At 31.2% G+C, this 24,518-nt stretch overlaps 2 protein-coding genes across 3 annotated transcripts; both read right to left on the reverse strand.

Moving 5' to 3' along the window:
- Window positions 1,484-1,759, reverse strand: LOC105172795. The gene has a single exon (XM_011094374.1). The coding sequence runs from the start codon at window positions 1,757-1,759 to the stop codon at window positions 1,484-1,486; it is 276 nt and encodes a 91-aa protein (XP_011092676.1).
- LOC105172411 (exonuclease mut-7) lies at window positions 3,957-12,537 on the reverse strand. Of its 2 annotated transcripts, XM_011093812.2 has the most exons (8): window positions 12,186-12,537; window positions 11,988-12,091; window positions 9,154-9,290; window positions 6,955-7,092; window positions 6,091-6,227; window positions 5,861-5,935; window positions 4,951-5,070; window positions 3,957-4,260 (listed from the first exon to the last, which is right to left on the reverse strand). In XM_011093812.2, the coding sequence occupies exons 4-8, from the start codon at window positions 7,073-7,075 to the stop codon at window positions 4,138-4,140; spliced, it is 576 nt and encodes a 191-aa protein (XP_011092114.1). In that variant the 5' UTR covers window positions 7,076-7,092; window positions 9,154-9,290; window positions 11,988-12,091; window positions 12,186-12,537; the 3' UTR covers window positions 3,957-4,137. The 2 variants fall into 2 exon arrangements, with proteins under 2 accessions (XP_011092114.1, XP_011092115.1); XM_011093813.2 differs by lacking the exons at window positions 11,988-12,091; window positions 12,186-12,537 and adding an exon at window positions 9,399-9,577.

The following is a 24,518-nucleotide window of genomic DNA, read 5'->3' on the forward strand; positions in this document are numbered from 1 at the left end:
CGAGTTGAGAGGCGGGGGGGAACTCCAAGGTGTGGCAGTCGCTCAACATGCCCCCCATATTTCTCACTTGCTGTTTTCAGATGATACATTAATCTTATGTCAAGCTAGTGAGGAAGTGCTGGGGTGCATCAAGAGGATTCTCGAGCAATTGGAGCAAGCTTTCTGGCTAAAGATCAACTTGGACAAGTCGGCAGGTGCTCAACAAAAATATGCCGTGGGCCACCTTATGTCCCTTGCTACTATTCTTGATGTCTAGGTGGTGGCGAAACACGCAAAGGGGAGATCCAATGGCGAGGTGTTTGAGGAGATGAAGGAGCGAATGTAGAAATGTCTGCAGGGTTGGGCAACGAAGCAGTTGTCCTAAGCCGAGGGGATGGTCCTCATCAAGACGGTCCTGCAAGCGCTGCCGACCTATTTGAGGAGTTGTTTTGAACTACCTAGTTCCCTCATTAAAGAGATGGAAGGGATATTGGTCAATCTCTTTTGGCACGATGGAGGTGAAGGTAAGGTCCACTGGATCGCGTGGGATCGTTTGTTTAATAGGACGAAGGAGCACGGCCTGCGCTTCCAGAGAATGAGGGAGTATAGCATCACAATGCGAGCTAAGCTTGCTTGGCGTGTTGTGATGTAACGAACAATATCCTGCATCAAGTGCTCAGGCAGAGGTATTTTCCAAACGCAACTTTCTTTGAGGCGAGACTAGGGGGCTCCCCTTCTTTCACATGGCGATCCCTACTCCGAACAAGGGATCTACTGATTGTGGGGACCCGCTGGAGTGCCCAGGATGGGACATCTGTGTCGATTATCGGAGTTCCTTGATTGCCACGGCCTCATACGTTCCAACTTGTCTTCCCACCACAATTGCTCTCAGGTAATACTAAGGTCGCAGATCTTATTGCAGGTGGGGGCTGGAATTAGGCTCTGATCAATGAGGATTTAGGAGAAGTTGACGCCTCTGGTATTCTGTCTATCCCATTGCCTGAACAGCCCGGTAGGAATGAGATCGTTTGGCACTATGAGCGTAAGGGAATTGTCCAAGACTGGTCTTTCCTTTGGGGGGCATGAATAAATTACTGCAAAATAAAATTTCATACAATATTTATCACATATATATTCCTGTATTAAGTATGTCTCCATCATAACTTTGCACATAATATAAAATCATATTATTATATAAATATATATACATAGAGAGAGAGAGAGAGAGAGAGAGAGAGAAGTCACTAATTAGCGAACACAACTGTATTATCCAAGGTTGAGTTCATTATTTTCTACTAAACCTAGCCACAAACCCTTACTTAACCCAATTAAAATAAAACCAAGTAAAGAAAAAGAAAAGCAATGGAAAATAAACAAACAAATAGAATAATGATAGTAATAAATAACATTAATTTCCCATGCAAAATATTTATGAAAAAAAGACCCAGAAATATTTTGGAATTTACTATCTTTTTTTTTAAAAAAAAATAATAATTTCCACCACCTAGAATCCATGCACGATCTTGGAGCACGTCCTCTTCATCCAACTCAACCCTTTTCTAAAAGAATCCTTCACTTTCCCTTCAGCCGCATACAATTTATACTTGGCTATCCTTTTCTTCCTCTTCAGCTCCTCTCGGCCGCCGTGCCACGGCCGTGACGTTCTTGGATTCCTTGTAGAAGGATGAGAATCGGGTCCATGCGCGTACGTTTTACGAGCACCACCACCGCTCCCTGCCTCTGTCGGCCCACTGTGGTTGCTCCGCTCGTACATTTCCATGTTCCCCCCTTCTCTCCGCCCTCCTCCCTCCCTCTCTCTCTCTCTCTCTATATATATATATATATGTATAGTTATAGAGAGAGAAGGGATGGAAGGATGTTTGAAGGATTCTTGGCTTTATATGTGTATGATGGATGCTTTTTCCAACTCTTGTTTGTACGTACTTCTTATTTTCTTTGGAGTTGTTTTCTTTGTTGATATGATCATCGATCGATGGTTGAAGGTAATGAGAGGTGGGGCGGGAATTTCTCCGAAGACTATGACTAGATTGAAATGATAAATACATAAATCGATGATGTTTCGCCTATGTTGTACAGAATTGTCTGAACAAAATAGGAGATTTAATTTTTTATTTTATATTCTATCAATACATTATTGACCTTTCATATAGAGAAGAAAAGGACGATTGCGAATTTAAATATCTGTGTTGTGTATAGACATAATCATAACTAGCGATTGAAACATACTCAATATCCGTGCATAATCTAAATTTATATTATATATATATTTGAATGAAAAAGAAGAAAGATAAATACCTGATCAAAATTAATAAAATAAATTAAGTATATATATGAATGAGAACTTATTGATTAAATCAATTGATAAATCAAATTGATTTTCTGTGAAAGAAACGATTATAATTAAGGGCATTTTAAACAATCCATGATGTTTTGCGGACAATTGTAGTTATTATTAAGATGTCCCCCTTAATAAATAGTACTAGCATACTAACTATTATTTTAGTTTTGACTTGTTTCGGAAAACGTTCCAGAAGTTGATGGACGAGTGCCCCCAGCCGCCTTCAACCACTGCCTCGTGCAGTAGCCTGAGCAACATGAGAAGGAGTTGTGTGTTGAGGCTGCATGAAGACGGAAGAGGGGCCAAGTCTTCGACCTGTGCTCTAAGGCACACACAACGCAAGCCTCCCACCCACGGGTTCACTGTTGATGTTTATCAATCTGTCTTAGAGCTCTAATCTCAATAAGGACATTGAGGACATCAAGACGATCCTAAGCCAGTCCTGTCGATTCCATTAGCAATTAAGGGAAGATGCATCACACAACTCCTTGTACGTTTGAGGATGTTTTTTAGCTGATTTTACCTTATTTTTTGACATTTTTAACTAAAATACTCTCATGCTGTCTATATATTTTGTATGTAGTTCTTACTTGTTCTGAGTGATTCTTTTTGCATTTTCATCTATCTAAAAAATAAAATACTTTATAAATATATTTACTAAGAAGTATAAAATATATATATAATTTTTTGAAATTTTATAATTTAAATTAAAATGACAATATAAAAATTAATACAATAAGTTCATTTTTCAAATTTAAAATATCTTAACAAATATAATGTTAATAATTATAAAAGTTATATGTTATTAATATTTAAATTATTATTTAGTTAAAAATATTTAAATTTAAATTACTTCTATAAGTATTGAAACTGAAATTTAAAACTTTTTAATTACATCTAAAAATATTCCAATGAATTATTTTAAATTTAATTGTAATTTTTAGTCATTTTTAATTTATAAGATTTCAAAATAAGATATTTTGGATCTTATAAGCACTTTACGAAAAACTTAACTTCTCTAATTTTTTACACATAAGATCTATAAAATTAATGTCATTAGACAAAAAATATCTTACACAAGTTGCTATTTTTTTATTTTTGGCATTTGTAAAGAGAAAATACTTTATTATTTAATAATAAAATATTATAATTAAACATAACAAAATTACTATTGATATTATATTTACTGAAATATTATAAATTATATAAATAAAAAAAACATTGATAAAGAAAATATTAATTATATGTCAATATTCATATACACTAGCAAAAGTTTAGATAATAATCCATCATTTTTTTTTTAAAAAAAAATTATCTACTAAACTCTTATTTAAAGTTAAACTACCGTGAACTATTTGTAAAGTATTCTAAAAACATTTAAGTACAAAATATGTCAAAAATAACCTTATTTGATTCTAATGTTATCATGTCTTTTTTTAACATTTTACCAATATAAGACCTTCTAATGCCGTAAAAACAACTTATGATATCTAAAATCTTAGTTTATCCAAACGATTTGAAAGCTTATTTTTGAAAAAAGATCCAATATCTTATAAACTTCTAAAACATCTTATAAGAAACAGCCTCTCGCTCTCGGCATAAGTGTCAACTCTAGGAGTGGAGGTCACTAAGTAGTCTACTTTTCACTGTGAAATCTTACTGTACATTTCCTCATGGGGAGGATTTATTGGCATAAGAAAGTGTCTCTTGGTAACAACTCAAGTCTCAGCATCGCAATCTTTCTATGTATAGAAAAACGATCAAAAGTAATGGAAACAGGTAATAGACCGGCTAGCTAATCATGCCTGAGGAGCATCAAGAGTTGCTTTGGTTGATCCTCCAGGTCGATCTGTTCCCACATCAGGCTCTTCTCCAGTTTTTATGTCCTTTTTGGGCATTTTCGAGCTGTCCATATGAGAAACCTGCATGGATTTTGGAACAGTCAGAAACTACAGCACAGCAAAATCTAGCCCCACTAGTCGACTCCCCTCATTAGTGCGGCATATCCTCCTGATTGTAGCATATATTGATCATCAGTGTACATGCACACGCCTGTTTTTATAAAATCGTGTGATCTAAATTTGCAAGTGTACCTCTTCTGAGCACAGAGACGTGCTCACATGAGAGAGAGAGAGAGAGCACCACTAATCGACTCAAGTAGTTAGTACAGCATGATCTCACTAGAACAGCACATGTTAGTCATCAGTGTACATGTGCACACGCACACCTACACCTATTTACATATACTCGTGTGGTCTAAATTTGCAGGTGGACCTCTTCTGAGCGGACAGATGCACACACTGATTTACATATACTCACATGGTCTAAGTTTACACATGCACCGTTCCTAAGCACACAGACATCAGCACATCAGAAAGAGAGAGACAGAGATTCACCTCCTCCCACTAACATACATTGATCATCAGTATACATGGGTCATGGGTGCACGCTTATTTACAATTACTCACATACTTTAAATTTGCACATGCACCTCTGCCGAGCATGCACATACATAATTACTCACATGCTCTAAATTTGCACGTGCACATCTTCCGAGCATGCACATACACAAGAGAGAGAGAGAGAGAGAGAGAGAGAGAGAGAGTACGTACAATGTGTGATTTCCATTCTATCTTGGCATGTCCATCTGGGGAACCTGCAGGCTGGGAGTGGTTACCAACATGCCGAAATATGTGGAGGAGGACAGCAGCATCAAGAGCAGCATATTCTAGCTGAAATGATTCGGCCAATTACAAGGTGTAAATGGACTTCAAAATTCAAGCCATTCAATAAGAAGAATAGTTATGCACTATAGTATGATTGATATATAGCTCGTAAACTACTTTAGGGATAAATTGGCTCAAGTTTGCAACTTGCATCAGATATCCTTAAAGTTTGTTGGCAACTAACAAATAAATCCAACAATTGGTTTCATTAACAGGATTTGCTGACGTATGAAAATAAATCCAATTCTACAGTTGAGTTAATAACTCAAGGGTTGGCCAATTACATTAACCTTCCCTTAGGCCTAGTCTAAATATATATGGACCCCCTGAAGTTTTTTGAATTACTTCTTCCTCCCCTGATATGATAATATCAGTATAATATTCTACAGACATCTGGCTACTCCCTAAGTTGTAAACCTTCAGCTTCTGCTATTCATCCAGCCACAATAGGCCACCATCACCACCTGCAACAGCCCCATGCTTCTTTTGCTACAACGTTCTCCACCAAGCTCAGCCAATCCAGCATGTACATCTTCATCCTTTTGTTGAGTTTGATATCTTAGAAAGGCTTAAGCACGTGATTTTTTCTTGTTTCTTGGGTTAGTGGGCCAAGTATAAGAAAGGAAAGTTCATTACATTCAGATATCAGGCAGGATAATATTTCTAGGCAAGATGATCCAAAATGCAATTTCAGAACCTAGCCTGTAAATCGGTCAGTCAGTAGAACATGACTAAATGCTCCCAAGAGTTAAAATATGAGAGGTCACATTCAGGAAATAATAAACACGACACCTACCTGATAATGACTTAAAGGTCGTTGCTCCCAATTGCTATTTCGTCTCGTTTTATTCAGACCAGTTCCCAATATTTTCTGTTTCCAACAATATCATAATAGCATAAGAATCTTCCTTTTTTTGGTCACTTGACCATGATGTCAGCTGAAATTTTGACGAACATGCTCATTCATTAAATAACCGGACTTTTGGATTGAAGAAAAAACAAGCACATCCAATGGTTAAAATTTACCTCGGCCAAACCAGAAAGGCCACCCCGTGGTTCTTTGAACACATTCTGGATATCAAGCAGCATGTCAAAGTGCTTAAAACATTTCAATTCTCCATAAGAATGTGCAAGCTGCTTTACATCACACTGAAAATTGTAGCCTACAGATTACATAAACCATAACTGTATTCAGTTCTTTATAATTCTATCAAAGAGAGCAAAATCGTATAGAAAGTATGTTGCTCTAGATGCAAAACCAAAAAGACACCAGCAGAAAAATTTGGGTACAAACAAAAACCAAGGAAGCATTCCACTGTCACTGGTAATTATGCAAATAGGCATATCACATTGAAAATGAAACAGGAGAATCTCTCAAGATTGTGTCGGTGTGTTCAGTGTACTAAAAAGAGATTCAATCTGAACGAAATAAATCTACTTTCTTACTTATTCTGCTTATATTACCACGAATAGCCAAATACCTCTAACAAGATGAATAGTTCATATAACCATGAAATTTTTAAGATTAATGGAAATAATTCACAAACTCAATATAAACTAAAGGACAGCATCACAAAAATAGGAAGAAGAGCAATATGATGACTAAAGCAAGAAATAACCAATATGAGGTCAATCTAAATTAACTCAACAAATTATTTGACGTTCGCCAACTGTTTTTCCACAGTAGCAATGCTATACTCCATATTAGGAGGCAATCCCAACTTCGTTTTTCTCACCTACAAAACTAAGACATTAAATTCTTGGCTTTATTACATAGTAAAGAAACCAGCATAGAATGTAGTTATATGAACCATATAGGAAACATCCCGTATGGCCAAGAAGCATACGCATGGAATTTGACAATAATTAAGAATAGAATGCCAGACTTACCATAAGCATAACATTCTCTTAGAAGATACAAGAAGACCAATGGAGAAACATGGGAGAGATTGAAATATGCATGCTTGGAAATAGCTGTTTGCATATTTATTGGAGTTTCATCCATTCCCATATTAAACAATAAGAAACCTACAAAAATTAAAATACATGTGTTACAAGATTAAACAATAAAAATAAAGATACGTGGGTACTGGTGAAATCGACAGTAGAAGGAAAAGAGAAAAGGCTGCTTCCCTTCAATCATCCCAATCTAGATTTACAAGTTTATCGCATCATAAACTTTCATATCAAGTAATTTATTCTGAAATAATCTATCTGATACAATGGGCCTTCACCAAAACAAGCAGAGCGAAACTTTTCTAACATGAAACTCTATGTACAAGTGATCTATTTATTTTATTTGTGCATATGCTAGTTAGTTAAGTACAGATGGAAAATATTTGACATTTAATATGTATAACCGTATAATGAACTTTTATCCTAATTTACTGCAGAAAAGTTGGTCAAATGGAAAAGAATATATGTCTCATCCACAATCATAAAAATACAGGTACACTACGACTATAAAAGAATTGTTTGGCAACAAAATACAGCCCATTTTGGCATTACTTTTATATGTATCATACTTCTGTTTATTCCTAAATTATGTAAATTTACTATATATGCGTCACTATGTTATTTAGTTTATAAGACACAACTTAGAAATACTTATTTAAGAATAATAAATATTTTTATAAACTATTAGGAATTTATTTTGTTGTTTTATCACATTAGATTTTCTTATAATATGTATAATACGTGTACTAAACATTTCATCTTGAAAGTATGAGTATCATTGGTCAAGTTCAGAATATGTATGAAAAAGGAGAATTATTTCAATCATTTGTATATGTTTGTAGCATACAAGTGAAATAAGTTTTTTACTAACAGAGGTATATATAAAATATGCTTGCTATGTCTCACTATATATTAGAAGTTGGGGTCCAATTTGTAGATTAATATATGTTTTAAACGAAATAGAAAAGAAAAAAAATCGTTTCACATTTTACTCATTGTAATTTGTTTCTCTGTAATGTAAACTAGCATTAAGAGGAGTAGCGTACAGCATATCCTATCTGATTGCAAATCTATCTAAATTAGTAAAACCTAACTACTGCTTATGTTTAAATATTGCAAAAAGGAGGACTTTGGCTCAATTTTAATAACCAAAGTCTTGAGTAACCAAACCAGCAACCAACATGAGGAGCGTGCCGCAAAAATATCTGAAAAGATGAGACAGCTATTACTATCTAGTCCTAATAATCCTTGCAACAATGATCAAAAGCTTCACTAGTATTTAGGACTCTTCAAAAGTTTCTTGTAATGCCTATCAAGCAACTCTAATAGAAAAGGTGCTCATTAGATTATAGAAAGACAAGCAGAGATTGTGTTTTGCCGGTCCATGTGTACAGGTATCAAAAGATATTTTGATCTATGGTAATGACATCTGTCCCCCTGAAGTATTCACTTAATAACAATTGTTGAAAAATGGTATAGAAGTCCACAAGAGCGGGACTGTGGTTTAAACTATATATTATGGTTACTTTTGTCATGCAAAAGCTTGCTGTGCTTTCCAGTCAAAGGAAACGCTGGAAGGGGCTTAGAAAGAAAATTGAATATATTAGGTTTATTAGGAAATATAGAATAATTACATGGTGATTAGAATTATATTCAAATTTTTTTGGTGTCTCTTTGCACCTGTATTTAAAATCAATGTTTTATAAGGTGCAAAAAGACAAGCCTGAGAAGGAACCATGCTCAGCTAAACTAAAAACAGGCCTGAATTTTCTTCTCAATCACGGTCTGGATGGTAGTGGTATTAAGCTTTTCCCCAAAAGTGGTATTTCTAATAATCAGGCTTTTGCGCAGCACACTTGACAGTCCTAACTAAATCATAAACAAATGCCTTGCATTCAAAGCAAGTCCTTAAGATTCATCCTCATTCATGATTTGTCAATTCAACTCAATGACGGGATGAAAAAAGTTGAAGCACATGCATCAAATCATGAATGCTGCATTTTTTAGAACTGTAGAGAAACTAATAAGAACAAAAACCATCATATCCGCCATCCACTAAATTATTAGTACTTAAATAGCCTTTCAAATACATGAACAGGTGTTCAGTAAAAGACAGAAACGAAATATTAAGACCTTTAATTCGGCACCAGTCTGAACTCACGCCAACGATTACAAGGTGATGCTCAGAATTCTAAAATTGCGTCTGATAGTGAAGTGGCTTGGTCTAGTCCCCAAATGTAGGTTTAGCAGATAAGCAAAGCCCTCAGCACCTGGGAGATCAGCAACAATCCAGATAGATCAATTTTCATCGAGTAATGTACTTCAGAAGTTTCGAGTAGAGCAAAGAAGAGGGAAAAGGTAAAACGATACACACATACAATGAAAGCTGCTGGCATTTTTATTTCCGGGTTTCTTCCGTTTTATACTCTTTAAAACTCTTAAGCACCACGGATTTGAGTGTTGTGATTCGTTATTCTAAAATCTGAACAACCTGATTTCAGATTCACGCAATCTCATCCCGTAAGAGGATTAAATTCCCAATTTCCAGGAAACTGCTAACATTAACAATGTTGGTATCACAGCAGCACATATCATCTAAAGTTACTTTTTATAGAACATAAATTTCCAGTAAATATTACAAATTCAACAAGTATAAATGACTAGTAACACGAGCAACTTATTAGGATAAGCAACATATCCATAACATTAAACCAAGAAAGGGAAAAAAGACCATCAGTGTTTTCCTATGGTTAAGCAAGGCAGTTTCTATTCATACACGAAATGAAGAATTCCAAACTACAGATTTAGTGATTGTGAAATAAAAAGAATAGAAAAGGAATATATTCAATTGATGCTATCACCGCTAGTGCAAAGTGTACATTTTGCAACATCAATGACCATGCTTTAATATGTCATCCATTAAAAAAAATGATTGATGCGATTGCAGGTACCTTCATGTCAAATATGCTCCGTAAAACTCATCCGTAGAGAGTTTAACAATTTGTGTCACTTATATTGTTGTAGAGTTATCTATAAGTTTCAACTGTCATCCAGGTAAAAAAAATAAATGGTAAAAACAACCATCTAATCTATCCACTGTCTTAAATATACTTGCTATGTGAGTGACTCTCTTGTCTGACGTGACAGCTAAAAACCTACGATTTTCGAGGATCATGAAATCAGATCTAATGCATATCGATAAAATCATACTTCCAAGGTTTCCATTTTAATTCGGTTACTCTAAGCATTAGGAGATTAATGCTCTCAAGAAAGTAAAGTGGCCCAAAGCTGGCCTTGACAAAGAAAATATATGACCAAAATAGGCGACCAACAAATTATAAGTCCACATAGCCAATCAACGAGTCCAAGATAAGGCATAAATAGATTGAGGTGGAACTTTAACCAGGTCCGAACTAAGATAGTCCCCACTTTAACCAGGTCTAGACTAAGATAAAACCCACAACTTAAAGAATAGCAAGAAGTTATTTGCATGCCTAAATAGGGACATTTTCAACAATGAATCTCACATCTATCTGATCTAATAGTTTCCACAAATAACATCCACCCCATAAAAGCCAAATTTAATCAGCCATAAAGCTCAGATGATTTATTATTATCCACGGAGAAAAACCTAGTTTTCTCTTTCACTTCAAAGACCAACTTCTTAACTGTGCTCCTACTTGGCTGAGATAGCTCAACTGCCTTAAATTCATCGTGACTGTGGATTCTCATGCACTCTGGACATGCAAACTTCACCTAGTTAACTGAATGCTTTTAATGATATGAAACCAATGTGGAGCATTTGCATAGATGTACCTCAGTTGATGATGGACATGACCAACATAATCACATATTCCAAATCAAAGGGATATGAAGGCTTAAGGCCATACTTTCTAATAAGCAATAAACAATAACAAAAATTGATTCTAAGATCCCAATCTCAGTAATACTTATCTCATCTGCAGCTCATGCCAAAGGAACGAAGTACATGAATACATTTTCACTACCAATCGACAGGCCTATTCCAAGTAAATACATAAATAAAGAAAAAAGGCCAGAAGATATGCAGGTGAACCTGAAAATTGCTAAGGAGACACTAGTTCAAGCGCCATTTGCAAATAAACGTCATGAAAAATTTGATTCTTAGAGCCAGAACAGTAATATTTACCTCATCTATACCTCATGCCTAACGAACAACTTAAGAAATACATTTTCACTACCAATTGACAGGCCTATTCCAAGTAAATCAAGGAAAGATGGCTAAAGATATGCACGTATAAGAAAATTATTAAGGAGCTACCCCAGGTCCCAGCGCGATGGCGCAAATGAGTTCACAATGCAATTTCTTTAAGGGACACAATTCAGGAATTAAGTAGGTGTTCCATAGAATTTCTCACAACGTAACTGTAGCAACAGTCACAATTAACCAACTTCTTCACTGCATTAGTATTAGCTTCTAAATTTGCTGTGCCCATGAGACGTCATACGCTAGGACCTAATCTTATGACATTCCACGTGAACTTTGCAATGAAATACTTGAAAGCAGCATACTATCAAACTTGATAAGCAATCACCAAAACAACATCATCTCAAGATAATAATAACAGCTAAAACTATGACATATTGACGTCAAATGAAACTACAAAGCAATGCCTCGTGATCATGTGTCTCTAAGTCTCCAGGCAGCTCTTTTAATGGGTCGAGAGCATTTCATCAAGCAATAAAGGAACAAAATTTCCAGAACAAGTCTGAGGTCTAATCTATCAGATCAATCATAATGAAAGAACACCACAATCCCCCACAAAACTATCGTTCTAACCAATCCAACGGAACAGTTCATAAAATCCAAGTGCATGAAGGAGCAGCAATAAACCAAATGAAAAGCCCGAGAACCAAATCAGTGTACTAAAAATACAAATCAGAAAGCCAAAAATAATCAAGAAAAACGTAAAAAGCTTCGGACTAACCAACAGAAGCAAAGGCACCACCAAAGACGAGTGAGAAAAAGAAACTCCTCACTGCAATATTTCTCAGTTTTCTTCCGCTCCTTCACAAACCCAACTCAAATATACTGAGTACATACAAATCACACAATCATTCGAATGGTAAAAAATACCCAAAAGGGCACTCTGCAATTCTCAACAAGAACACATAAAACCGCCTACTCTTGGAAAATCCTGCTCTCATCAAAGTTCAAACACATGGGCTCTTTTCTTCCCTGCAAACTGAAAACTATATTATATAGAAACCGACAATGCGGACGCAGCACAAATGTCAAAAACTCGGACTCCTCGCAGAAAAAAAAAATCAAGAAAAGAAAAACGGATTCCTTTTTTCCAGAAAAAGAAAAAAGAAGTAGACGTTGACAGAAGGCAAAGGGAAGAGGAGATGTTGTAAATTAAGGCAGCGTTTGTCGGTAGCCCAAAATGACAAGAATTGTTGCTTCCATTTGTGCTTTATTTTCATGTTTGTTTGGAATTTTTCTCTCTGAGTTCGTGTGCCGCTACTCTCACTCTGCTCCGGATACGTTTGATTGTACTGGAATTTGTATTTATGGCGATGGGTTCGAGCAGGGTCATTTCCGACATTGTCCGTGGAATCTGGATAAGGTTTGGTGTGGGGTCTTTTCTCTACTATTGAAAACAAAAATTGACTTATTTACTATTCCAACCCCTCTGAAACTCCGACATTTTATTATTTATGCAATTATAAAAAAAAAATTATTGATCGTATTAATTTTTTATTCTTTCGCATAATAGTATTTTTTTAATATTTTTTAATTATTTTATAATTTTTTTCATCTCACATTATAATTTTTTATATACTTGCGGGAACTGCATGCGACAGCAACTAATTTTTTAAAAATAAATTTAAAATTATATTTACACCCTATCTAACAATTATTGGTTTGAATTGCCACTTCCGTTAGTTTATGGATAAAAAATATCAATGTTAGTCAAAAAAATATTATATAAATTTTTAATTTTTACGACCCATTCAACATTCCTTGTAAATTTTTCACGATGGCTGATTTTTTCATTTATTAACTGCTATTTTTTATCTAATGATAATAATTTAAGATTAATATTTTTTTATATGTTCGTCTTGTTTGTCTTTTTAACTTTACATATATTTTTATTTACTCCACTACAAATATAAAAAGATTATTAGATATTTTTGTTAGTAATTATACAAAATACTAAATGAGGGGTTAAGTAATTTATTTATTTATTTTTTAAATAATATCAATATTTCAAAATGAGTATTCTTGTAAACGAATAATTTTCAAAGAGAGTGTAAGTTAATGTTTTAAAAAAATAATGGAAAGTACATAATTTCGTATTTTGGAAACAGAGAAAACTAACTATAATTAATCCAAAAAAATAAATTAATAATTAAAAACAAATATTAGTGATTAAAGAATATTCTGTGTGAGTAATTAAAATAAATATAAAACCGATTAAATTATTAACTTATTTAAATATGTGTGAATAAAAAATTAATCTTAAAGCGAAGGTGGAAAATTAATAAATTTAAAATTATTTTAGTCCACACATATGTTACCAATGGTAATTACTATAATCCTCATACTAAATAATAGAGAGAGTTTGCAAAAAATTTTGCTTTAAAAAAAATAAGAGTCCGTTTGGTTGTATTTTCATTTTCAGTTTCCAATAATTGAAAATGTGTAAAAATGCTTTATTGGTTTTTATGCGAAAATTGAGAATAGTTTGGATTAATTATTTTCAAATATAGATATATAGGTGTGAGAATGTTAAATATAGGTATATGTATTTTTGATGTGATAGAAAGACAACTATGACAAGCCCATGTGACCTATATAAATTTGAAATTGAAAATTAAAATAAGAATGCATTCTCACTAAAAATGACTTGACCAAACAAACTTCCACCTATCCAAACAGTGAAAAGTGGAAAAAATCTTATTCAAATCACAACCAAATAAGCTCTAAATTTTTGTAGAAAAAATTAAAAATTATAACAGAATAAAAAATGGGTAATATTTATCAAGAAAGTGAAAAGTAGATAAAAAGTAAATTGGATAGGGTTGGGCTGGCCTTAGTTATTGATTATTGGGATTGGTCCAGTACTGGTCCGTTCCAAACAGGCTTGGCCCGAATTATTGGTTCAATTCGATCTTGGGTTGGGTTAGCTCAGTTAGATCCACTGTGCATCTTGATACAGAGGAGTGTTAACATTATTACATTTTTATTCATCTAAGTACAAACTTATTATACGGGAATATCAAATTGGGGATAAAATAAAAAATTGTGTAATTTTTTTGCTAAAGTCAATAGTCAGGAGTAACTAGTTAATTTTCAAAAAGTAGATGTAAATATAATTTTAAATTTTTTGAGAAAAAACATAAAATTTCAATTTTTAAAAGAAATCTAAATATAATTAACTCTTATTATTTTAAAATTTTTAATTAACTATGCATGAATTGGTATGGATGGTTTTAACCTACCTTTTTGGGCCTCATTTGCGCCGGGCCATAAATTATGATTACGGCCCATAGGTTTGCATGTGCGGACAGTTGGTGTTGGCATGATATGAATTATGGCACAATGTTGGGGGGTGGTGTTCAGTGTTATGGTATGGAAGGCTTGATAACGTGTGATACACTGATTTAGAAACGTCCAAGGACAATAGCATGGAAAAGGTTGTCAGGCTGGGCATTTGTGTCGGACGAGGCATTGCTAGTCGATTTTAGCATCGTGTGGGCTCTGTCTGCTGGATGCTTAAGGCAAAGTGTATAATGCACAGTGAGAAGCAACGTATGTGCATGATGCGCACAAGTGAGCAATGTTGGGTATTCGTGTCGTAAGCACGGACAACACCCTATGTGCCGTGTTTATACTACATATTTTTTATATTTAAATAATAAATACTAAAATGACTCCATTATATATATATATACATATATATTGAATATTACCTTCCATAATAATAAAAAAATTAGAGAACGTGCTATCGACGTATTATTTAAAATACCAATTTTTTTTATAATTATGAAATTCAAAATATACTTTTTTTAATACTTGTACAATGCAAACACAAAGTAGTCTTTTTGGAGGCATAAATTCAAATGAGCAAAGCTTCCTGGAAAATGCCCAAAGGAAGGAAAAGTTTGATGCTTTGTTCAATCCAAGAACTTGCTTAGAACTTCACTCTTTGTGTTCTCTATTTGTAATTTCAACTAATAATAATAGCATTTTCTCACCTTGCACAACATTGAGCACTTTTTTCAAAAGTTACAACTTTACTTCATACATTTTTTTTTTGGGAGAAATACAAGCAACCCTCTTGTAATATCGCAAATAAGCAAATTACACCCTTATTAAAAACCAAATAGCAATTTACCTTCCTGTATTTTTTAAAATACAATAATTTACTTCCCTCTGTTTTTCAAAATGAAGCAGTTTATCTCCCTATATAAGGAGGTAAATTGCTTCATTTTAAAAATTACAGGAGGGTAAATTACTATATTTTTTTTTATGGGGGGGTAATGTGTTCATTTTCAATATCACGGGAGGGTAAATTGCTATTCACCCCATCTTTATTTCCAGTTCTTATATTTCTCCATTGTCTCGAGGTATTATATATATATATATTTATCATATTTAAAACGTTGCGATGATATTACTTTTCAGAAATATTATTCTTTAGTGTTTTTAAAATTATAAAAAAAAATTAAAATTGGTTCAATTTATTGGATCTGGGTTCAGGTCAGAATCAATATAAAATTCTAGAGGATAAATATCGAATTTTGACAAACTCGCTTTGCAGCCAATCAATTATCATCTCTACATATAATGTAATTACTTATTTGATTATTTCAATTAGAAAGAAAAAAAGAGTAAGAAAAAAGAGAGATTGAATAACTATATAATGTAAAGTTTATACGGTTAGGGAGAATAAATTATTTAATATTTAATATTTTTAACATATTTATATATATATATATATATGTATAGATGCAATATTTTTTTTATAAAGTCTTGTATATAATTTTTTTATATTTATATAAATGGATAGTGGTGAGATTCGAATGCAATGTTAAATACCAACATCATCTGAAATTTTAAACTGTTAAAGAAAAATATATTTTCATATTTAATATCCTTAAGAAAAAACTTATATGAATGCGAATAAATAATTAAAAAAAAAAGAAAAAAGTCGAATGATTTTCTCATTGCATATTTAAAGTTAAAATATAAGGACAATTACACTTTTTCTGAGGTTTGATTACACATAAGCTTCTTGTGATTTGGAAAATTACTTTAGCACCTCTGATGTTTGCTTTTGTCTAACAAATAATGCCCATCTGTTAGTCGAAAAATTTTGAATTTGCTGATATTAATAAAAATATTAAAAAAAAAATCTATATTTACCCCTAATTGACTCATTACTGATTTATGACAACGAAAAAATGCAGGATTTTGGGCAAATTTTGGAATGATTTTTTTGTTATTTAGAATAGTTAGAAATTGAAAAAAATGATTTTACAAACTGTCACTGTAGACAACGTTACTAATATTTAGGAGCGGTTTGTGAAGAACTGTTCCAATTTCGCACTGTCACAGTAACATATTAATATGATTGTTTCCTAAAATTGTATGCAATTATAAAAAAATATTTTTTCAATTGGAACACACTGGATAACATTTGAAATAGTTGTACAATTTATTTTGGGTTGTTTTTGAAATGATTTGTGTAATAATGATGCCTGAATTTTGAAAATGTATTTTTTTATATTGGTGATATATTTAGGAACAATCATTGAAATTATTTGGTGGTCAATTTTTGAAAGAGTATTAGGAACGGTCATTTTTTTTAGAACAACCTCTTGTAACAGTTTTAGGAACGGTTTGTCTTATTTAGAAACATGTATTTAGAACTGTTTGAGTGTTGATATTCGGAATGCGCTTTTGTTTATATTTGTAACATTTTCTTTACAATAACTATAATCGTTCATAATTTTTTATTTTATAATATTTTTTTATAAATTATTTAATTTATATATTTAATAAATTTTAAAAATAATTTAATTAATTTATTTTAATAAACTATGATAAATAATTAAATTAATTAATAAAAATTTTAATTATATTTATGAACTTAATTAATTTAATAAATATGAAAAACAATGAAATGTAATAAACCTTATAAATAAACATGAATAATTAGGAAAAAAAATTCTTTTAATAAAAACCATTATTTGATTATAAAATTAAAAAAAAATTAGGACCTAATCTAAACCCTTCTCATTAGCATCGTCCATTTCGTCGTCGTTCGGCACGGGGGATCTTTCGAAGGCTGTACTGAGCTGGCCCAATACGCCTGGAGCTGGAGCTATACCTCATTGGCCAGCCAAAGTGGCTTGATCAAGCTTGACCGAGCAACAAAGAACTTCTTCCGGATATATTTTCTGGTCCACATGTGGAAAATCTGGACCGTGGACTCATCGTCACAGTCCCACCACTAGGTCATCTACGATAAGAAAATTAAAGAAAATATTCGTAGAATTCATTAAACAATTTAGATTACATAATAATACCAAATTAATTTAAAGTACATTAACTTCATGCTCTCGGACCAGAAATGTTGGTGCTCTGCCGGCACCTACCTCAAACATGCCCACGGGTGGGATAGTGTCATTGCATCACAACATAAATATGCTCGTGGAAGCGGTAGTCAGATCTGAAAAGACATGTTAATTAGTGATTTTTCAGATAGAATAATACTAAAAAATATTCGTAAAAAGTATCAACATTTTTTTCTGTTGACAAATGAAAATAGATAAACCTCACTAGTTCAATTGGCAAAAATTCATTTGACTGGTTAAAGAAGCTTAAAGCAATGCGTGATCTGTTTGTACATGGACAAAGGAGCTATACATTTTTAATGACTCTTGTTGGAAATATTAGCCTAATAGTGTAATTGTTAATATAATTATGTAAATAATAATATTATTGAGAAAGATTAGCCTAATATTGATATTGTTATGTAAATAATTTTATCATTTGAAATATTAGACTAAAGATTGTGATTATTGATATTATTATGTAAATTATATTATTATTATAGGGAAGGATTTGCTTAATATTGTGATTATTAACATTGTTATGTAAATAATATTATCATTTGAAATATTAGACTAAAGGTTGTGATTATTGATATTATTATGTAAATTATATTATTATCGGAAAAAAATTGCCTAATATTGTGATTATTGACATTGTTATGTAAATAATAATATCAATGAAAAAACAAAAGAATTCATGAATTACACAATTATACAACAATTTGGACAAAACTTACACAATATGATCTAAATTACAAAAGACTTGCATAAATTACACAACTATACAATAAATTTCACAAAAATTACATAATATGATAAATCACACAACTATACAATTCCATTTCACAAAAATTACACAATATGATAAAGTACACAAGAATTGCATAAATTACACAACTCTAAAATTCCATTTCACAAAAATTATACAAATTACACAAAAGTTACAAAAAGAGGTTATAACTTTCAGAAATATATTTTAATTTCAGAAAAAATATAGTTTAATTTTAGAAAAAAATTTAGTTTTATGAAAAATATATTTAATTATAAAAATGTTTTAATTTCAGAAACTTTTTAAATTTAAGAAAATATTTATTAATTTTATATTTTAATTATAAAAAATATTTTAATGTTAGAAAAAATTAAATTTAATTTCTGAAAAAAAAATTAATTTCAAGAAAATTTTCAGAAACTTTTTTTTTTGGAAAAAAACATAAAATATTACACATTTTTGGAAAAAATAGAAAATTTCAGAAAAAAAATTTTGGAAAAATTTTCAATTTTTTTTTTCAGAAACTCTTTATGAAAATATTTTCAGACACTCGTTTATGAAAATAGTTTCAGAAATATTTTTGAAAATATATTCAGAAATGGGGGAAAAAATAATCAACTAACCTTTTTAGAGAGAGAGAGAGAGAGAGGGGGAGGGAGGGAGGGAGAGGAGAGGAGGAAGGGAAAGAAAAAAATCTGATAACTGTTTTTTATATGTTGAAATTTTGGAACGGGTTTTGAAATGTCATATTTTGAAAAACCGTTCCAATGATAATTCCTAAGTAATCAAAACGATGTCGTTTCATTTGATGTGGATTAGTCAGATTCTTAATTTATTTAAGCATGGTTGGTCATAGTGTTCCTAAATTCCTAACTACAAAAGACGATGTCATTTAATTCAAAAACGACGTCGCATTTAGAGGATATTTAGATTATCATTCCTATATTTAAAAAGATCCTTCCTAATATTGTGCCAAAAATATTTTGACTTTTAAATGGAAAAATAAAAAATAAAGGAAAAATTGTTCCTCATATGTTAATGATCAGAGAAAAGTACACCATAAATTAATTAAGACCATAAAAAATAAGATTAAAGGCAATTTTCGTCCCCTAACTTCAGGCTATTCTCATTTTAGACCCCTAAGTTGCTAGAGTTCCATTTTGGTCCCGTAAAACTGAAAAAATTTCAATTTTGGTACAAATTTGGTCGGAAAGTTGAGTCACTCGCTGAAAAAAGTCACATGCTTTAAATTGGGACTTACATTGTGATTGGCTGAAAGGTCAAATATTTACCAACTGCTACTAGATGTGATTTTTCCTCTACTTTTCACTTGGCACGAAAATTAATTTGTTTGGAATGGATGTAGGAACGGTCCTAGCTTTTGAATTTCTCTCTCTCTTTTTTTTCTTTTTCTGTAGAATATTGTAATATCTTTAGGAACGGTTTTTATTTATATTCCCATTCCTAGTAAAAAAATAATATTATTCCTATTTATTGAGGAATAGTTAAATAATAGGAACGGTTTAATTTACATTTGGAGTGGAATTAGGAACGGTCTGGACTAATATCAACCGTTCCTAATTTGAACAATTTTTTTTTTAGAAAAAAAATTTAGTTATTCGTATAGAATAATTATAGAAATATTTAATCAGTAATTTTTACATAAATGTTTATAGATGTTTGATTACAAAAACAGTGAACTTTAGATCATAATTATTGTCTTATTCAATCTCGTAATCCTTGTTAAATTCATCATTAGATTCACCATTCCCCATTCGAGATGTACCTGCTCCTTGTTGATTTGCACAAAAAGATCAACGACTAATTATCATGGTCTTAGGATCACAAATGAGAATGATTTTTTATCCGTTGAATTATAGCTGTTGTACTCTCTTTGGAACGATCTTAGTAATACAGTATTAATAATACACATAAACCATTCCAAATAACACATATTTAGTCACGGTCTTAGGAACACAACAGGTTTTATGTAGAACTTTGACTTAGGAACGATTCTTGTATTATTAGACCAGCTGCGTACTCACACCGTTTCAAATTGTACCTCATCTTGGAATACATTTACTAGCTAACATTTTTTTTACATCAATTGTCTCATATATAGAAAACGTCAACTCAATATCGTTCCTAATGTTATTAATGTGTTACAAAAAGAGTTCCAATTATTAACCATTACAAATTTGGAACGGTCTTAGGACTAGAAATTATAACTGTACTATTTTGGAACATCGAATTTTTCTGTTCCAAAAAAATAATACATAAAATACGTGGATCATGATGTCATTGACTATTTTTCATTCCTAATGAATTTCAATACCCATTCTAATATAACACGGGCTTTGGAACGATCCAAAAATTCGTACCAAAACCCACTTTTTTTTTAGTGTATTGCATAAAGTGGTGAATGACCTTTCGCCCAAAAGCCAAAACCTCTTTTCTTGGCATTGATCACTGAAAGCGACCAAGTGATGTCAAGTGGGAATTTTTTAGAATCTCGGTGAGGGTAACAATGGAAATAAATAAATAACAAAGCAAAAATTGGCAAATCCTTGCCTTGTCGGGATCAATATAATCTAAGAGCTTTCTTGTTGGATTCTTTCTTTAGTCGTTTTGACCTACCAAAAATCCTATATTAAAATGCATATATTTTTTTTAATAAAAAATAAAATAAAAATAAAAGTAATATTACATATTATGATATAGGATAAATTATAATGGGCTCTCTTGAAGTTTGTCTTATTTACAAATACCCTCTTATTGTTTAAATAACTACAAATACCCTCCTGAAATTACAAAGACTCTAACAAATACCTTCCTGCAATGAAATATTACAAGGGGGTATTTGTTAGGCTATTTGTAACTTTAATACTCTAACAAATATTTTCCTACAATGAGATGACACAAGGGGGTATTTGTTAGGTTATTTGTAATTTTAGGGGGGTATTTATAAGTTTTTAAATAATGAAGAGGTATTTATAATTATCACAAATCCCAGAAGAGTCTGTTGTAATTTACCCTATTATATATGTGTTTGCAGTAATTTAAGCCAAGCATTTATAATAACTTTATTGAAAATAAGTCCACAATACTGTCCGAGATGTGTAACTTATATTATTTGACTACTTAAAGTAAGTTTTAAGTTGAAATCTGTAAGCATCTCTCCATCACCTTCTGCAATTTAAAGTATGTTCAGTTGGGGTGAAAAGTGGGAGTATAAGATAAGTGAAAGTAAAAAAATGTTAAGAGATCGTTTGGTGTTTGGTTAGGGGAATGAGATGGAAGGGAAGTATAACTTGATATATATGAAATCCCTCTAGAGCCCAATTTAGTTTCTGTAAGTGAAAATGTAAAGCCCAAAAGACAAAAAAGTATATATTTTATTTTTATTTACTCTATTTGCCCATAACATATATATATATATATATATATTTCGTTCACTTCTTTTCTTCTTCCCCTGATAATACCATACATAATCGTCAAAAATATAATAAAATTATTGAAAAACCACTACATCGAAGTTGACGATGAATATTCTTATTAATGAAAAATATTATTGTAATTTTTTATAATTTATTATTAAGATTCTTAAATTTTTTATATTTAAAATTATATTAGTATAATATTAACTTATTTGTGTTCTAACACAAAATGAAGATAAGGGCTATAAAGTAAAATTACAAAAAAATAATTTTTTTCTTCTCAATCTATTTTTCTCGTATCAAACAAGTGGAAGTATTTAAAATTTACTTTCCTTCCAATCATACAAAAGCTTAAAAAAAATTATTATTCTTTCCTTCCTCCTCTCCGCCTTTCACTTCCTCTCCGCCTTTCACAACTCTCACATAAAGTTGTAAACATTAGACTCTTTTTTTGCAAACATTCCAAACTTCAACTTTGTTCTATTTTGCACTACTTCAAATGCTATCAAAAGTGCTATTTATCAATATTTTATTTACAATAAATATAATTCGGTGTTAAAGATGTGCACATCGACAACCATTTACAATTAAACTAGTTTAAGTTGAAAGTTATAAACGTCTCTCCACCCGCTTTTGCCGTTTATCAATAATAAACATTAAACTTTTGGAATAATTATATTTATACCCCCGACTTATGGTCTGCTTACGCAAACTACCTTTGTCTTTTCACAAATTATATTTGTACAAACTATTTATATTTCTCAAAAAATTACAAATACTCCCTAAAAATTATAAATTTTTCTTCGACTTTTTCCCACCTTTTTATTCAAACGCTCTCACCACCTAAACTTATAAATTTCTCGACAACTCTTTTCCTACCGTAAAAATAGAAATTTTTACAATCACCCTTTATATCAATCAATAATGAGAACAGAAATTCACATAAATGAGACAAATATTCTTATATCAATTGGACATTAAAATACATAATCTTATAGGACCGGTAGATCAATATTTTTATATTTAAATGTATATTAGCGACGACTTTGAGTTGAAACTCAAGGGTTTTTAGCAACTTCAGTTCTAACTTCTATTAACTACTCCTACTAACGATTTCTTTAATCATGGTCTTGCCTTAATCAGAATTTTATGTTGGGGAATGTCTTGGTCAACTCAATAATTTATTCAATTCATTTTATTTTAAACCTATTTATACCCTACACACTTAAATGTATTTACGATCCCATAATTATGATCTTCTGATACTTTATTCTTATAATTTACTAAGGTAATAATTTCAGAATACATTTGTCGGAATTTTCAAAGTTGGCTGTAAGTGACGTCACTTTCCAACCGATTTCCATCACTTTCCGGCCAATTTTGTCTTAAAATAGTGAATATATGACTAAATTACTACCTTAGTAAGATACGGAACAAAAATGCCAAATAATTATAATTATAATTATTTTATTATTTGTATTATATTTATAAATTCATATAACTGTTTCTTATGCAATAAATTGGTTATAATGATATTATAAATTTAATTATTAATAATTATAATAATCAATGCACAATTAATATATATATATATATAGGGAAAAGTATTATTTTAATCCGTTAAATATGCTTAATTTTAATTTTAATTCGATAACTATGTCCATTTTTTTTAGGTCCAGTAACTTACGAAATTGCTTACTTTTAGTCCTCTGGCTGATTTTCGGACAATTTTACCCCTGTGCAATTTTTGAAAGGCAGTTTTAGTCCATATGCACTCGTAGGGGTAAAATTGTTCAAAAATCAGCCAGATGACTAAAAGTAAGCAATTCCGTAAGTTATTGGATCTAAACAAAAATGGACATAGTTATCGGATTAAAATTAAATTTAGGATACTTAGCAAACTAAAATAATATTTTTTCCTATATATATATATATATGGCTTTGTTTGGTTGTACTTTTAAGAATTTTTCTTTATTTGGTAACTAGAAAAAAGAAAAAATATATGGCGCATTTTTTTAGTGTTTTCAGGTCCGATTCGATCCGATAGTTGCAAGATATTTGATTATGAGATAATTAATTTTCAGATAATTGATATTAAAAAAACAATTACAATATTTTAATTCACAATTTTATAATTAATTATAGAAATGAAAATTGTGGTTACGTTTTATTATTAACCTTATTCTTAAGATTAATGAGATAATTTAAAAATTATTTAATGATCATAATGAGCACTTAGAGGAAACGTAATTATGGTGGGATTAAAAATAAAAAAAATAATTTTGATGAAATCTAACTCAAACGATGATTATTGAAAAAGGGATCAAACGACATACAAAATTGTGTTTGCACTCGAAAAAAATAAACACTTAATATATTTGATTAATGTATAATAAATAAAAATAAATTAAAATATACTGTATAGTGTAAAAAGATAAATAAATATCCAAATACTTTCCACTATTTTCGGACAACGGAAAAAAAAAAATCAAGAAAAAATTGCATTTTACGTCCCCACAAATTACTTCTTTTATGATTTAGGTCATTATATTTTTAAATTTACCATATTGCATCTCATAACTGTACGATATTTTATAATTTTAATTTTATTAAATTTATGATGAAAACAACATGAGACGAGCTTCATTAAATTTTGAGATGAATTCACACCAATTCTATAAAAA

This window comes from Sesamum indicum, linkage group LG10 (genome assembly GCF_000512975.1).
Source record: "Sesamum indicum cultivar Zhongzhi No. 13 linkage group LG10, S_indicum_v1.0, whole genome shotgun sequence".
Lineage (NCBI taxonomy): Eukaryota > Viridiplantae > Streptophyta > Magnoliopsida > Lamiales > Pedaliaceae > Sesamum > Sesamum indicum.

Coding starts and splice junctions, on each gene's coding strand:
- LOC105172411 (XM_011093812.2), bottom strand. CDS start 7,075: ATGGGAATGGATGAAACTCCAATAAATATGCAAACAGCTATTTCCAAG. Junction 5,936..6,090: donor GCCTTTCTGGTTTGGCCGAG/GTAAATTTTAAC, acceptor TGTTGGAAACAG/AAAATATTGGGAACTGGTCT. Junction 4,261..4,950: donor TAGAATGGAAATCACACATT/GTACGTACTCTC, acceptor AAATCCATGCAG/GTTTCTCATATGGACAGCTC.
- LOC105172795 (XM_011094374.1), bottom strand. CDS start 1,759: ATGGAAATGTACGAGCGGAGCAACCACAGTGGGCCGACAGAGGCAGGG.